Source organism: Aphelocoma coerulescens, chromosome 11 (genome assembly GCF_041296385.1).
Source record: "Aphelocoma coerulescens isolate FSJ_1873_10779 chromosome 11, UR_Acoe_1.0, whole genome shotgun sequence".
Classification (NCBI taxonomy): Eukaryota; Metazoa; Chordata; class Aves; order Passeriformes; family Corvidae; genus Aphelocoma; species Aphelocoma coerulescens.
Genome location: NC_091025.1, coordinates 4,866,474 through 4,883,554, shown reverse-complemented (window position 1 = coordinate 4,883,554; position 17,081 = coordinate 4,866,474). Strand labels below are relative to the sequence as shown.

At 40.5% G+C, this 17,081-nt stretch overlaps 1 protein-coding gene across 1 annotated transcript in view; it reads right to left on the bottom strand.

The window, feature by feature from the left end:
- The window catches only part of PKD1L3 (polycystin 1 like 3, transient receptor potential channel interacting), a 36,559-nt gene extending 20,953 nt beyond the window's left edge, over window positions 1–15,606 (bottom strand). The window contains exons 1-17 of the mRNA XM_069026728.1: window positions 15,156–15,606; window positions 14,445–14,609; window positions 11,643–11,828; window positions 10,749–10,859; window positions 10,182–10,329; window positions 9,377–9,606; window positions 8,331–8,735; window positions 7,132–7,230; window positions 6,361–6,410; window positions 5,159–5,264; window positions 4,357–4,564; window positions 3,646–3,766; window positions 3,251–3,392; window positions 2,542–2,742; window positions 2,210–2,355; window positions 1,540–1,734; window positions 582–707 (exon numbers count right to left, since the gene is read on the bottom strand). Of these exons, the coding sequence (XP_068882829.1) occupies window positions 582–707; window positions 1,540–1,734; window positions 2,210–2,355; window positions 2,542–2,742; window positions 3,251–3,392; window positions 3,646–3,766; window positions 4,357–4,564; window positions 5,159–5,264; window positions 6,361–6,410; window positions 7,132–7,230; window positions 8,331–8,735; window positions 9,377–9,606; window positions 10,182–10,329; window positions 10,749–10,859; window positions 11,643–11,828; window positions 14,445–14,609; window positions 15,156–15,606 (3,090 nt within the window). The remainder of the gene's footprint in view (window positions 1–581; window positions 708–1,539; window positions 1,735–2,209; window positions 2,356–2,541; window positions 2,743–3,250; window positions 3,393–3,645; window positions 3,767–4,356; window positions 4,565–5,158; window positions 5,265–6,360; window positions 6,411–7,131; window positions 7,231–8,330; window positions 8,736–9,376; window positions 9,607–10,181; window positions 10,330–10,748; window positions 10,860–11,642; window positions 11,829–14,444; window positions 14,610–15,155) is intronic.
- Window positions 15,607–17,081: the final 1,475 nt, after the last annotated feature.

Here is a 17,081-nt window from a genome sequence, read left to right as displayed (position 1 = left end):
TTCCCCCAGTGACAGTCTGTTCTGTCCTGCCATATGTTCACCCCATAAGCATAAATAGCATCATCTACTAATAATGTGATGTTGCCAGATAAGATTCAAGAGACACTTTTGTGAGACCAACCTGCACATTTGTGCCCAGTTCCTCTGGGTGCTGACATGTTCCTTGACAACCTACCTACATGCATTTTGTGGAGTGCCTGGATCAGGGATGAACAAGCGTGGGCAATTCTAGAAAAACCCTCTTGGGGCAGTTGTTCTTCAGGGTTCTAAAAGTGCTTTACAAGAGAAAACATGCATCCTGATACATTTCTGACTAAAAGTTAAGAATTCTATCTCAAAAATGTGTGATAAATGTCATGCTTATAGCCTGGATTGCAGATTGCTGAGACAATATCTGAGACTTGAATTTACTTACTCTGAACTGAGTCAAAGTACTGATGGTCAAAATGCACATTATGGTACAATTGAAAAAAATGGGTAAGACCAGATAATTATAAGGCACTGAAGCTCTTCCAAGGTCAGTGGGATAATGAGAGTCTCTACTATAAGTGTGAGGAGATAGAAGATGAATTTGTTCTTACCTGTGCTGAGACAGACAGCTCTTCACTCCTGTAAGTGATTTCTTTCAATACCTCTGACATCTTCAGAGCAGTCTGCATTGATGTTATGTTAACAACAGAGAGAGTTGTCAGCATCAGCCCTCGGAGCTTGGGATGAAAAGGGATAATTAGGCAAAGGAACAAGATGCTAATTAGGACTGTAAAAGTAGTGCTGTGTATTGACAGCCAGGCATGCCGTAAGTTATGCTGTGGAATAAGGCTCCACAACAAGGATCATTTGAGCTGATATTAGCTCTACTGACAAGATGCCACTTGCCCTAGTAATTATATAATCATGAGTTTTATGTTACCTCCCAGCACAGAGAATTCATACACTTAACATCCATTAAGAGCAAGGAGAGTTACTTGTGAGAATTTGTACTAATGTATGTGAATTACTGTGTAAATGCCACTTCCAGAGAAAGCAGAGCCATGTGTGATTGATGTTATTCGAATAATGAATCTTAATTGAAGGATACATTGCATTTCTCTAGATCTCTTCATCTGAGGCACTCAAAGCACTGTACAAATATCAGCTTATGACTGAAACATCAACTGGTGGCTAAAATGGACAAAAGAAAATTACCTGCCATCTAATGCTTTTGGGGGAAATTAGATAGGATATTTATCCCACTGGAGAGGCCATTTTATCGATATTTAAATTGTTTTGGGAAATCAGGTTTAGATTAACTACTTTAAATTAATGAAATAACAATTGAGAATTAACTGTTTTACTGATGAGTGATAAAACAAATAATTTACGTAGGCAAATAGTGACAACTAGCTGAAGCCTGTGCCAAACACTGAGACACATGCTAGAAACTTGAAACCTTCATTGATTTCAAGTGGTGATATGTGGGCTTTTTATTATTTAAGAGCTGTCAAAGAATATGATGGGTCCATTATATGGCATTGTACTGCAAGAAAGCGTTTCTCTGACCTCTTTTCGTGTATTTGTCTGTAAAGACATGTTAAAACTTTCCTCTTGGATCTGTTGATTCAGGACAGATGTCACTGACTTGTACAGCTGGAAAAGACTCATACTGTTGTTCCCATCTCTTAGGATGGTGTTTGCCTTCTCAGATATGACAGCCTGCAGGGTCAGGTTCCCATCCATCATATCTGCAGGTCCAACCTGATGAAGAAATCAGATATGCTCTCAACATTGCCAATGCTGTTATAATTTTCTTTGAAAAGCTTCCATGATCATCTTAATGACAGCCTAGATAGAGTGGGACATAAAGTTTTGTGTTTCCCATTTTAAATGTTTTATTTTTAATGGCCTGATAAGGATCTCCTCAGTGGGGCACTGGGGAAGAAACACAAGGCTTTTGGGGCCCACACAGAGCAGTTCCAAACTCAGTAAACATGCTTACACTGCTTGATCAATGTTCAAACAATTCTTTTAAACTTCTGTTCTAGAAAAAAGGGCAGTGGAAGATTTTTTGACCTTGAGCATACAGGGAATAGTCCCTGTTAGACAGGAAAATTGTGATTATGGCACTTTCAGAAGGAAGTAATATATCTAAAACAGGAAGAAGCTCCAAAAGTCAGTTGTGGGTTACTTATCAACTTGAGAGTTCTTCAAATAAATGAATTCTACCATGTACCTTCACTGAAGCATTTGTTTGAACAGTATCACCAAAGTTATTGCTGACAATAATTGTCACATGTAAAATAAAATTATTTTCCTCTTCTCCAAGTGGAAGATAAACTGGGAAGAGTCCAGGATCCGGGCTACAGTCCAGGAGAGAATCTGAAACAAGAAAGAAGGGGTCATCGACCAGACAGCACAGAGACACCTCCTGCTCCCTGAGAACAGGGGACTCAGGGCTCGCTCTGTGCAGGCGTGGTTCACTCACGATCAGTCTCCCTCCAGAGCAGGGCAGGTTGTGCCTTTGCTCTTATTAGAAGAAGCCCAACAGTTCACCTGGGGACTTACTCGGTGTCACATAGAAGCAATATGTGAGCTGCCTGCTGGGACTGGACTGGCCCGAATCCTCCAAGCCTGGAGCACTGCAGGAGACTCTGAAGGCGGTGAGCACCGATCCATGCTCGGGTGACACGGCACAGCCGGGGGCTTCGGGTGCGGGCACGGTGCTCACCAGGAACCATCCCTCCCCGTAGCCTCGCTGAGTCAGTGCTGGGAGGGGAGGGAGCAGAGCGTCAGCCAGAACCGTGCCCCAGCAGCACCAGTCTGCAGGCGCTCATCTCACCTACTGAGCAATGGGGCTGTCTGCTCAGGCACCACACACAGCAGGGTGGGCCTAATGAGATGTGAAATGCTGTTACTGAGTAAACCATACGAGGAAAATAACTATTTCAAATATGTTAATGTTTGCATTATAAAACCAAGCTCTATTATTTGATCAAGCATTTAACGTAACTTCATTTCCGATGAGACTTAACAAAGTTATTAACAGCTTGGAGTAAGATAACTGAATTTCTCCTGCTATGTGACACCCCAGGACAAACTTATCTCTTCATTATTTTAAAGAACCCACATATGAAGTAACACCTTTCAACTTGTAGACTAATTTACCTTCAGATTTGTCAGTGAGGCTATGAATGTGTGACATCAATGTGATGTCGTGTCAGGAGAGACTATCTCAAAGGAGTCTGAAAAGCCCTAAAACCCTGTTAGCCCCTACCTGTTATTTTAATCAGAAAAGCTTCTCCCTGTGTCTGCAAGAAGGAGCTGGTTATTCTCAACACGGACGTGTTGCTTTGAAGCAAATTCAAAGAGTTCTGCTGGAAACCAGTCAGACCGCAGGCTAGAGGGAGAGTTGTGGACTGGAAAATCAGACAGAAAAGAACACATGGTAGTAGAAGCCCTTTGCTGTGCTTTCTGTTGTGATTTATCAGAAGCAGGATGGCAGTTTGGTGCCCTTCATTATAACCCCTCCCAAACCAGGCACCCCATTGTCTTGGTCTTCACTAGTATTTTTAAAGCATCCGCTTGACAAAATATCCCTCTGAGGCCATATGGCTTTGTGGATATTTATTTTTGTGTGTGCAGTATTTTTGACAAATCTGGTGCTCTCACCTTGTTTTGGAACGTGTTATCTAAATACCAGTTATAATATATGGCCTGGGAGTCCTCCTGTCCAGAGACACTCAGAACAACATCATCACTAACATTCACTGGTTTGCAGTTTGCCTCACATCTGTAAGGGAGTAAGATGGGGATTATACACAGTATGAAATGTCTAGGAGAAATTTCAGACATATCTTATGACATTTATTCCTGTTGTTTCAATGAGGCTAGCCTATTGAAATCTCCAACACTGGAAGGATATATTGGGGTCAAAAACCCTAAATGGTTTTCAGAAGAATATTATTCAGTTTATGAAAGGTTTGTGTTCAGGAGCATGGACTGAAATTGCAGCAAGGCTCGTTTGGTCAATAATTTTTATAATGGTAAATTGTAAATGGATTTAGAACAATTAGTTTTCTTTACTGTGAGGGTGGTGAGGCCCCGGCACAGGTTGCCCAGAGAAGCTGTGGATGCCACATCCCTGGAAGTGTTCAAGGCCAGGCTGGATGGAGCTCTGAGTAACTTGATCTAGTGGACAGTGTCCCTGCCCATGACTGAGGAGGGGAACAAGATCATCTTTAAGGTCCCTTTCAACCTAAACCATTCTGTGATTCTATGATTCTAAAAGTACAATATCACTTTATTATTGGTAACTGTGGCCTTGTACTATGCTTGTGCAATAATAATATTAACCAGTGAATACTAGGTTTAAAGCCAGACCTGATTTCCAATTGCAGTTCTTGTTTTGCAGTCACATAGAGACATTGCTCGTCGTGCCTCTCTCCATTGCCGTGGTTTCGGATGGTAATCCTGACAGTCACTGCTGATTTCGGAGGAGGAAGGCAGAAAGGTGGGATTTGCACCTCACTTTGGTTGATTAGGATTATCTGTTGCTTTACACATTCATTCCAGGCAGGCCAGCAAGCTCCTGCACAAACATATACTTTATAGTTAGAACAGCATCTTATTAAGGACTTTGCTGCCATAAGTTTCAAAGAGCTTTATAGACAAGTTTCTTGAACACAATTTAGAGTCGGTAATCTGGATTCAGAGTACAGGCTTTTTCAAAGTCGTGTATGAGGTCAGGGATAATTATGAGGACAGAGCACAGATGGCCTGAATCCCAATCCCATTTTCAGCCAGAAATGTTTTTGCATCATGTTTAATGTTAATTATTGCTGTTTTATTGAGACACATGTACCTTGCAAATGCCTAACTGTGGAAGTCACTTGGGACTAGTCATTGGCTATGAGGGTGAAGCTTAGGACCGGTAGATCTTGAAAAATTGAAACCTTTGGGAGAAGACAAAATGGAGTACTATACCATATTATATACCATAATTAGTTTGATGCCAAAAACAGGGTTAGGTAGCAGACATTCTTTATGTACAGTGAGTGGCAAACTTTAAAGCCAGAAAATAAAGCATCCTTTAGTCAGATTTTCAACACTTGATCTGACATGACAGTGAATTTGTTGCTCATCAAATACAAGTTGGTGAAAAAAGTTCAGGAAATGTACAAACCACAGGTCCAGAGAAAACTGGAATTATTGTTTTTGTCTGGCCAGCCAAGTGTAACAGTTGTGAAAGGATCCACATGGCGACTTGGTTTAATATATATTTTATGATCCTAAATAAGAAGTAAATGTATGTAAGAACAGGAACACGTATAAACACACACATGCGTTGCTTCTTTATAGTGAAAAAGGTCTGAAATTTTATACCCCAAATCACTGGATGCAAATCTGTAGTTTAAATGATCTTTCCCAGCTCAGAGGTAGTATGGAAGTAGAAGCTATGGGAATAGAAGCAGATGGCACAGAAAAATTTTGTGGCAATGTTCTCCCAAATGCAGAATTGGTTTAGGAGTGCAGCTCCCATTTTCAAAACTAGGAACTTAGGAAACTAATTCCTGTTAATTCTTCCCATCTGGACCAAGACTTCTTGCCCTCGAACAACCATTTGTCTTCTAGTGCATCCCCTTTTTATCTGAATTTGATACATTGCAGCTACAAACAAAGAGAAGAAGGGGTAGCTGAGTTTGTCTTTCTGTGCAACAAACTGTGATAAACTTGGGTTTGGATTAGATTTATGTTTCCCTGATGCAATATACTCTTACAAGCAATTTGTAAACATGATGGCTTCTTGTGAAGCAGTATATCTCCCATAGCAGATGTCTGTCTGCTAGCGTTACAGTTAAAAACTAGGCCTTTGAGATGATAAAATATTCTATCTGGCATTTTTATTATTTAAATTTGGACAGCTGCTAGCCATTGGTGCATCATTAACTTCTTAGTTTGCCATAAACTGGAAAAATTTTTATTGCAAAGTAATTTAAACACTCCAATACAGAAGTAGAAAACACTTGGTAACAATATGGAATACATTAAACTCTTCTTGAAGGATCACCCTTCAGAGAGAGGTTTGCATTAGTCAAGTAGATGAATTAAAAATTCATCTAAACACATTTTAACTTCCAAAACTGAATTGTTATGAAAAGTTCATCTTCTTTAATCTTTTTTATGAATTATAGATGGAATGCCTGTAAACACATTTGTCTCCAAGACTTTTGGTGTAGATTTTGTGTTAAGCCATATGGCGAACAGAACATCTAGTCCATAATTTACTATGCTACAAATACTTTTTTTCAATGTCTTCTACGGCACTTTCACTGGTAAGAAAAATTTCTAAGCAATTTTAAAGAAAGATCCTTAAATAATACTTACATTTTTCTTTTGGGTATTTGTTTTGTAGCTGCCTTCTTCCTTAGCAGAATCTGTTTAATGCAAAAAAGAACAGAATATTTTAGTGCTACCTGTAAAGCTTTCAGACATCCTCAGTGAATATGACTTAAATCCACAGGATTTGACTACTGACAGTGTGAAAGATGGGGCTGTAAGGATCAGACCCTAGAGGCGTGATAAACAGTCCAATTAAATAGGTAAAATGGTAACAACAGGCTTATCACAGACTGTAAAGGAGATGATCCTGATTCTTCAAATATCATGGTATAAATCAGAATATACTCACAGGAGGTGGTGGAGTTTCACTGATGTACAAAGGAAAATTGATGGAAAGCACTGGAAAAGTTTCAATACCATTAGTGCTAAGGTTATATTATTTCTGGTATAATCTGCTCTTGTAAATGTAAGGAGGAGCCATCTAGAAGCCATTACTGACAGCAATTTATGAGACTGCTGTGATGCAAATATTTTCTGGTTTCAAAGCTATGTCCTGAGCCATAAACTTCACTAATTATTTCTAGGACAAATAGCAAATGTGCAATGTATTACATATACAGAGTGATGCTAATTTATGACTACTTCAAAGTCAGGGAATCTGCCTTCATCAGGAGCAAGCCTCCACAAAAGTTTTCAACACTGTTGCTGGAAGGAAAGTGATTACTAGATACAAACCATAAACACTCTGTGAAATGCTCTGATTGCAAAAAGACACTTGTGTGGTCAAAACCAGCATTGTCAGATTAATGCAATTACCTTTTCTGTGAGAACTATTTGCCAACACAGTGATGAATCCAAGATCCAGACTCATGTTTGAGAAGGCATTCATGGCCACCACTTTCACTAGAAAAGTACCTAGAGAAGGCAAAGGGTCAGTTAAAAGTAGCAGTGGGGCTAGTCCAACAGATTTGAGGTATAATGTCCAATTTGTAAAGAAAATCCCATTCTTTTCTGTTAAGAGTTTTCAGGGGGCTTTATGATGGGGGTTTATGCTGAAAGGCTTGTCCAGGATTGTTTTTTCCCTTTATCTCAACTTTTTAATAACTCATCTGCCCTTTTCCTAGCCCTTGTCATGCTATTCTTTGTCAGCTGACTAAGATACTATCACACAGGAAACTAGAGGTGTACAAACACTGGAGGCCAAATGAGTTTAGGCATCTTGAGCAAGCAGCTATTTTGTTTGGAAATTTCTGCCTATGGATGTTCAAATGGGTACAGGGAGAACAAATAAAACTTTAATATTGAATAATTTAAAAATATGAAATGAAATCATAATTAGCTTCTACTCTTCCCACTTTGGCGTGGGATTGGAATAGCTCATTAGGGGTGGAAACTTTTTTGTCTTCTGCCACTGTTAATTAACTCTTAACCACAATCTCCCTAATTCCACATTTTAAAGGCTTTGACTATGTAATAATGGAAAGATAATATTACTAAAAAGTTTATTCATAATTAGCTCCAACAAAAGTCATGTGTTGGTAATGGACACACAAAAAACTCCCCTTTTCTTTGTCATCTCTACTGAGAACTCCTCAGATTATGAATTACTTCAGTGTAAAATGCAGAACAGTCTTAACTTGAAACATTATGAACAAACACGAGGAAAACACTTTGGTATTCAAGAAAACGTCCTCATTTGTGCTTCAATCAGATGGTGCTATGAAAAAATAAAACCTATGTCTTTTCACTATGTCTCTTCCATTGCCAGAATGAGGTGAAGCCTTGCTTTCAGTCTGCATATGCAGACCCATTTGTCAGTTCTGTTTTGTAGCTCACTTACAAGTCAATACGACTGTGCCGTTCATCCTGTTCTGCAGACTAAGTTTGAGCAGTAAGAAAAGCTACCAAATTCTGCTGTACATTACTGTCCCCTAGCCCAGGATGCTGTGACTCTTTATGTGAACTGTACCCATCTGTGGTGTCCTGGAAGCACAGGAGGTGTCAGTGTGCTGTACCTTCTGAGGGCATGGGAACGCTGTATGTCCGCAGCTCCCCACGAGGGCCGTCGGCTTTGTGACAGTGGGTTTTGTTGGATCCAGTCACCTCAAACATCAGCTTCTCTGGGGCACCACGGGACACAGAGACATTCACCTCCAAATCCTCCCCCAGCTGCAGAGTGTGGGAAGCTACTGCAGCTTGAATTCCAGATACTGGCTCAATTAAATGAACAGCAATACTCTCGGAGATCTCTGACACCGTCGTGTTCCTGGATGCTCGGATTTCCAGCTGATGTATCCCTGGGCCTAGCAGCTCTTGAGAGGCACTGTTGAGTGTCAGGTTATAAGGGGCAATACCTTCCCTTGCACTGGATTCAGTCAGCATCATGTTATCTGCTAGCATACTGTAGGTTACCCCATTGCCTGCAAAAACACAGATGAAAATTTCTTACAGCTTCTGCAATAGGCCAACCAATTCCAGCTGCTTTGTGCAGCATTCCAGTGTTTGTACTGGAGTCACAAGAACCCTACAGCAATGCAGTCATTTTTAATAAAGTCATTTAAGGTGACTTAATGAAATAATGTGTTTTCTGCTGGGAATGTTTTGAGAATTCAAGCATACATTTCTGAATTTTATTTTTTTCAGCATATATGTGACTTCCAGGAACTTGAAGTGAGAAAGAAATGTACACCAGCAAATGTGTCCAGCTCAGAGTGGAATCTTCTTACCCTAATCAGAGGAGCATTTCCATGAATTTCTAACTTCAAATACAGAAATATTCTGACTGGCATCACATGGATTTGTGTGACTAAATTTATGCTCTTGCTGCCAGCTTTGTGAATAGGAAAAAAGGGTTTATACTTATGTTTTAGGTGGTGAAATACCTCTGAGAAAGAACCCCTCCAATGGAACTGAGAGAATTCAGTTGCAGGAATACAACAATTAGAGGGAAAGCATTCACTAAAATGAAGGATTATTTTGCATAATAAAAGTCCTGCTTCTATCCCACGGATGACAAAATTTTTATCCTTCCCTTTAAATCACGCAGAGAAATTATCCTCACCTCCACTGAGCTGAACTTGGATCCACAGCACCTCCCCATACAGCGTACGGCAGTGGGAGCTGTTCCCAGTTTCATACTGGCTGTAGCACCCAGTAATGCTGAGCTGATCCATCTTATCTTGAACAGTCACCTGCCTCTGTGCCATCACGTGCCATTCGCTGGTGGTGCACTCCACAAAAACAGTAAACTCCCCAGGAGAGGAGTACCTGTATGAGATGTTGCTGACCAGTCTAGAATAGAAAGAGAACAACTTCTTGTTGTGGAAGAGCACCCTGGGAAGTCCTTCTCCTTACACGGTAACACTGGTCACATCCCCAGATTTCCTTCATTCAAATGCCATTCCTACCACTAAGACAAAATCTGATTTTTAAATCCAGCAGAAAAATGTTTGATCTTTTAAAGACAGGATTTTTATGCAATTAAAACAAAAGAAAAACTACAGAATTGCCTTGTTATATTTTAATTGTTATCAAAAAACACTCTTTAAACTTAAGGAAATAATATTTGCTCATTCTTTGGCAATTACTGACGTTTTCAGTAATTTTGAGTCTTAAGATCTGGAATAAATACTCTTAGAAACAGGAGACACTTGTATAATAAAAGAAAGATTGTGGTTGGCAGCTTAATATAAAATTTTATATTGATTTCAAAACAGGTTTTTGCAAAATCCAAGTCTCTTGTACGTATGGTCTATTATTAAGATACCTAGTTTTTAACATCTCATTTGTGAGACTTGGAACATTCAATAAAGTGCAAGCAATGAAATGTACTGTTTGTCTGAAGGGAAATGAAGGCTATATCTTACGTTAGAGGGTAGTAAGGATCAATAGTGTGACCATCTCCAGTGCTAATGGTACAGGAAAGATTCCCAGAGTATGGTGAGAGCAGCCAGTTCAAAGTGACTGTGATATTTTCAAAGACAAAACATGTGTCTGTCATAACCAGCTGCAGACCTGAAAAACAGAATGATAGAATTCAGTGCAAGTGTTGTCTACTTTTCTTACAAAATTCAATTTTCAGGCATTGAGAGCCAGCCTGCTCCAAAACAGAGCTGGTATTGCTGCCAATTTGTGTGCATTAGTTGTGTGACAGGGAGCTGATTCTTTTTCATATCTACTGGTCAAGATTCTTGCTAGAACATAATTTCATTTAAGTGTATTTTATGGGTCTGAATTTCCAGACTTTGTATTCTACCCAAAACCCTCAGTTAGGATAGGGAATCTATGTTTTTGTGCCTATTTTTAGTGGTCACCGCTCTTCCAGTTTCTTCCCTGAGGATGGAACAGTGATTTTTAAGATAAATATCAGTGGCCACAGTGTTACAGAAAAGAACAGGACAGAGTTTTGGTGTTGACAGCCCCCTCCCTCTTACCTTCCTTGCAGTGGTATTGAATAGACAAATAGCTTCCCAAAGCTGGACAAGGATCTCCAAAGAAAGTGCCATCTGCAGCCACCTGGCAGGCCTGGAGACCGTGACACTGGCCTGGAAAGAAGGAGTGTTTCAGATCAGCTAATGGCTTTTGCCTTTACTGTCACAACAGCTCAGATGAAAGATGATTGAGAAACAAAAAAGGCAGTAGGAGCAGTACCATGTCACTGATTTCTAGAAAAATTTCCATATCCTTTTGACTTTAGTGTGTTGCTTACTGTGTGGCATTTCTTAGCACCATTTCCTTTTATTGGAACAAAGCTGAATTTGAAAAGGTACAAAAAAAAAGACTTCTGTGTCTCGTTTAATTTTGGCTGGAAGCCCTAAGAATCACCCTGGGGACAGGCCACCGTCAGTGTTTAGTCTCCAAGCCCTTGGCTCCAGCAGGGTGGGTGCTCGACACATGACAGGCAGCAGCAGGTCCTTCCTGCCCTCATGTCCCTGTGAGTGCCAGCCTTTTTACCCCTGCTGGTTTGGAGTTAGGTTTGTCTGGATGTGTTGCCTTCCATCTCTGTCAAACCTTGTGTATCTGAATTTGTCAAGGAATCAGGATGCCCACATATTTTCCTCATACAGTGAGAGGAGCCAGGCACACCCTTGTCCTTCATTTGCTCCTCCCCACCTCTGAATCTTTGCTCCTTACAAAACCTCTCCTTTCCATCCAGCCTCCTGTAGCAACCCCGTCCCTGTCAGAAGTTCTCTGTTATTCCCTTCATTTTAGGAATAATCCACTTTTCCATTCACTAACTCTACTGCAATACAAGATAAAGCATTTGAGGGACAGGGAACTTTGGTACACACTCTGTGTTTCCAACAAGCAGTGCTGTAAGATACCACCTGCTACTTCATCTTTGACACTGATCCAGCTGCAGCCTTCATCTCTTTCATCCTGGAGAGAAGTCTCTGACACACAGTAATGAGGGGTCTTCCGCCCATAGAAGCTCTCTTCAATTTGAATAACTTCTCCTGATCCACACTGTACAGTGGCATTGTATTTATCACAAGCAATGCTCTGGCCAGATTCTAGTAGGAGAAAAAAAAAACCCCATATATTACCTTTTTGAATTTCTGAAAAATCCTGCTACAATTCTACTGCATGTCCCTTTTGTTTTGTTTTTCTTTCTTCCCTTTTCTCCCTTTTAAGCTAAACAATTAACAAAATTTAAGAAAATTGCAAAAGAATTAAACGTTTTTATTTTTAAAGATTCAAAATTAATGATTTAGGTTTTTACTGCCTTAAAACATTGAGGATATTTTCAATAAGTAAAAATATTTTAATTATAAAAATAAATAGTATTTTTGTGGAAAACTCTTAGCATTTGTTTGACTTGAAATACTGGAAGGTTTAAAGTTACTCCTTACTTCCGAAACTGATTCATGGATTGCATAATATTCAGGTAATTGCTTTGAAGAATAGTTTGCATATTAAGTACGGGAGCTGATCCCGTTTCTGCTACAGAGACTCCTTTGTTCCTGTGTGATATTTGACTGACTTCATTCAGCAGGACTGCTCAGATGAGTAAGGTCATAGCTCTAAATGCATACACCTCATTCTTTGATTAATCTGGGACAGTTAATTATCTTTCAGAATTTTTAGTATCATGTAATAATCAGGATACTTAATACCCTGAAGAGGAGGATGTGAATAACTGCTCTCATATGAGAGTGTTGCAAAAGAATGTTTTTGTTTTGGCTGTCCCAGGTTTAAATACATTGTCCTCCAGTTGCTGTTTGGATCATTCCCCTCAAGTCCCTTGATTAACAGCGCCAATGCGTGCACACTGCAATAATTGTGTGCTATTGTTATTTAAAGGGTAAAGCTAAGCCTGGCTGTAACTATAGCAACATGATCAGTTTACAGATTAGAGCTCTCTAAATAAGCTTGAAAAATAACTCGCTGTTAAATTCTAGTGTGGAGTGTTATCTCATGCATTTTTTTGTTCTCTATATGAAGATTTCTCGCAGTATTTACTGTCTCCACAACTTTTACATGGAGACATGTACAAAACTTGGTCTGTGTTCCTATGTACAAACCCTGATTCAGTACATATATATTTACTACAATAAACTGCTAATCTACAGAACACCAGTGGTGGAATTGCCTCGATCTGGTCTTGGTTTCCTGGGTAGTGGAATGATGAATGTAGTGTAGGATATTGTTGTTCTTTGAATTTAAGGGGCTCTCAGTTAGACCCTTGATAACAGATGATAGTTTCCTCACCAACAGACAGTTGTCTACCATGATTGTAATGGAAAAATAATTTTAGTCTGCTTTTGCTAGGAAAATAAGCTTAAGGGATTGTGCTGTCTGCCAATTTCCTCTCCCCCAGTTATTTTTAATGTTAGTCATCTTCAGCCAAATTTGATATATAGATATAAACCTCCAACCACCCTAAAATTTCATGAAATGCAGTATCTAGGGAGAAGAGAAAGAGTTACATCAATGCCTCTGTGAGGAGTGGGGATTATAACCCTACGTTTACCTATTCTGTGATGTGGGATTCAACTGGCTGGTACACACAGCTGGAGCTCTGGAGCAGCTGCAGGGGAGAGAGCTGAGGGAGTGAAAAGTGGTGGAGGTCCCAGAGGTGGGACGTGCTGGAGATATGGGAGGGAACTGGGAGTGCTGAGGAGGAGGGCAGGGAGGGGATGTGGAACAGAAAATCAGGATAGGAAACAAAACTTTATTAGCTTTGTTTATTGCAGAACAACTTGTTATTTATGTCAGTAGCAGTAGAGTGCTGGACAGGGCAGTAGCAGTTCTAGGGCTTGTGGAAACCTGTACTTGATTCCAAGCCTTTTTGTATTAGTGAGCCTATAGCCAAACGGTCCTTCCAGTGCTTGTGAGCCCAGTTCTAGCTGCAGTTTAAAGTACTCTTGTGCAAAGCGTGAGGAACACAAATTCCCCTCATGTTGAAAGGGATGATATTGTCATCATTCCTTTCCAGAACTGTTTGTTCCAAGTCACACTTTAGGGGACACAATGTCTGTGGATTTTCTGCCTGAGCACAGGAGGGACAGGTTCTTGTCTGCTTCCTTAACCTGGGGAAAACCTTGAACTTCACCTGATGCAGGGTCTGAGAAGAAACAAGAAAAACTTGCTCTCTCTTTTGCTCACTCCAAGCTGCAAGAAGGTGGTGCCTCTGGAAGCCTGCCTGTATTTTTGCTTCAGTTACAAATGGAAATTATTCTGGCACACATTAATGAGTGTTTTTGCAGGGCAGCCATACAGGTCCCACCTAGCCCAGGTGCTGTGGTGTTGTGGGAATTTATTCTTGCAGCCATGCTTTAATGGAGCCAGCTTATGTCCACTGAAGGTGTGGACAGCTACACATTAGATTCACACACAGATCCATTCTTATTTTATCTGCCCTCTGCTGGAACCCTGGACCTTAATGTCTGGTTTCTGAGCACCTACATCTCTCAGATGTATTTGTGGGTTCTTCCTTCATTGGATCAGGTCTTACTTCAGCACACTGCAAAAAGAGCACCCGCTGGGGTTGTACAGCTTTTTGCTTGTTCATATTTATTAAGATTCATTAAGTTATTTCCCAGCTACTTTGAAAGCAACAAGGCAATTTATGCCCCATTGTGATCATGGCACACTCATTTCACTGTTCCAGCTGTTGTGTATCTTACCAAACTCGCAAATGAAGTTGAATTCCTGGCTGCAATTTTCAGTCACACCCCACCGATACTTGGCATTCTTCAGGATGTACCCACATGTGGATGAGAAGGGAGATGGCTGATCCTTGTACCAGTTACTGTAGCTTATATTTGAAGTGTCCAGCCAAATTATTGGCCCTGTGAAAAAAGATATTGTGTCCTGAATGTTTATTTTCCTCAGCAATACAATTAGAGTCAGAGCCTGCAGTGCAGGACTGTAGCCCTGCTCCTATTGAAGCAAAGATGGTTTAGTCTGGGTAAGGATCTTCAATTATATTTTATATTTAACCTGATACAATCATGAAACAGACACTGCCACTTCTACCTGCACTCCCAGCCTCAAGATTTCACCACTTCCCTTGCATCAGACCTTGCAGCATTTCCTCGTGGGATGAATTGGCTTCCACTGGAGACCTAAGCCAGCACATTTGTTTCACTGGGTCAGCAAGCTAGTCTCATTCACCATGTGTTCACACAACCACAGGATCCAAAGGAAAGGGTGATAACATGCAACTAGGAAGTGAAGCAGGCAATTAAAACATCTTAGTATAAATGTGGAGTTACAGCAACAGAAGACAGGCTTTTCAGCAGATATCTACAAAGGGACTTACTGCATTTTCTACAATGTTAAAAAAGCATCATGTGCTGACACAATTTTAAGGACATGATTTTAAATCCACCTACCATCAGTAGTTTCATTCAGCCAGGAGTTTGAGATCAGTCCTATCCACCATTCCTGATCCTCGGCAATATGTTTTTGCAAGAACTCTTGCGTTTCCTCATTTTGAATAAAGACAAGGTGCCCTCCTCCTCTCTCACACCAGCTCTGGGCACTTGTGAAGGTTTGCTGGAGTCTAACAAACTCATAGCATGAATGGTTGAAAGCTTGCTGGTACTTCGAACAAGGTATTCCTTCATCAGGTGCTTCCTCCCCAGCCAAGCCCACGGCAAGAGAAATCAGAACTATGACCCCCTGCCACATTCTCAGCTCAGTGCCCTGCATCACACTCGTCTTGCTTACCAGGGCACCACTCTTTTTGCTGCCTTCTTCAAAAGCTTGAGATGTCATCCTTGTCATGTCATCAGCATTTCTCCTTCCTCTTTGCAGCTTGCCACAACAGCAGCAACAGAGCATGGAACAGAACAGAACTTCTAATATATAATTGTGATTGCGTCTGAGGGGTGTTGCACTGATGCTAAGCCCATGCACTGGCCCTTTTGGGCTCTATTGTATAAATGTCACATCCCATGTAAGATCAGTTTGAAGAGAAGACATTAAATCATTGCTTTCCTCATGAGCAGAGAAGATAAAGTTGATATATGCTGCTGTTGGATACATGGAAAAGTGAGATAAAGCTCCTCCATCAAAGGCTTCATTGTGTGGTCATTAAAGTTGAAGGTCTTTACAACAGCAAAGAGATACAAAGTGAGAATGAGAGGAGAATGAGGAAAATGAGAAACACAAGGAGTTATGAGTTTGGAAAACACACGGCTTCTCTAGATACATTTAATTGGTCTGGATTGCTTTATTTTTAATAATTATTGTTGGAGGTGCTTCTTTTGCATGCTAATGCAATGTCTATAATTATTGTATCATATCCATCCTGCCCACCTGTTTACGCATGTGCAGATTCATCTCAGCTGTTCCAAGTAAGTTTCATTTTGAACTGTTGTGTCTGCTTAGAATTCTACACCCCAAGCGAAATGCTCTCATCATCCCTTAAAAGATAAGCTGCTCAACTATTTAGAGCCACAGTATTTATACCTGCTGGGAGGCAGAAGAGAAGACCATGAGTTATAACAATGATTTAGGAAAGATGAAAATATTGCCTTAATCAGCAGAACTATTTGGGAGCTCTATGTGTACATTCCAAGGGCTGCTGATGGACTTTGGGAAGCAAGCCCAGTAACATTTTGGAGCTGAAATCTCTAAATACATCTCAACTTCCTTATAAAAGGTATTCATCAGGTTTACAAAGCCACCAGCTTAGTAGAAGCACAGTACAAATAAGGATTTTAGCTATTGTGATCCTCCTGTCCTTGGCATTAGCTCCATTGAGTTTGATGCCATTATTACTAATTTATAGCTCCATAGTCTGGAACTGAGAGAACATGCACTTATATTTAGACATAGATCAGTGAGCCAGTTACCACAGCACAGAGGAATCAGTGCTGTGTGATTGATTCCTGCCCTGCAGAAATGCCTCCTGCATTGCACTGCTGGGCTCAAGGCAGTGCTCTTCACTGCAGAGTGCCAGTCCAGCTCCAGCTCCAAGGCTTTCTGCCAAAGTCAAGTACATCCACTGCATTCAGCCAACATGTAAGAGTGAACTTCAATCCCAAGACCTTTCTGGACCTCCAGTCATCTTGCCCAGCTGGAAAAAGCAGGACTGTGATCAGGGTTTTCAAGATAAAGTTAATAGGAAAGTGTTTAATGGGTAGGAAAATTGTGGAGGATGAGATGAAAGGAGAAGAAAATACACTAGGCTAGGTGTCTTCCTTCTCACCACACCTATAAATCAAGACTTCAGCTATGGAACCCTTGGAGCAGATCCCACATGAATTTCTGACTGATTAATAGGGAGAGCTTATGGAGCAGCTGAGATGTGA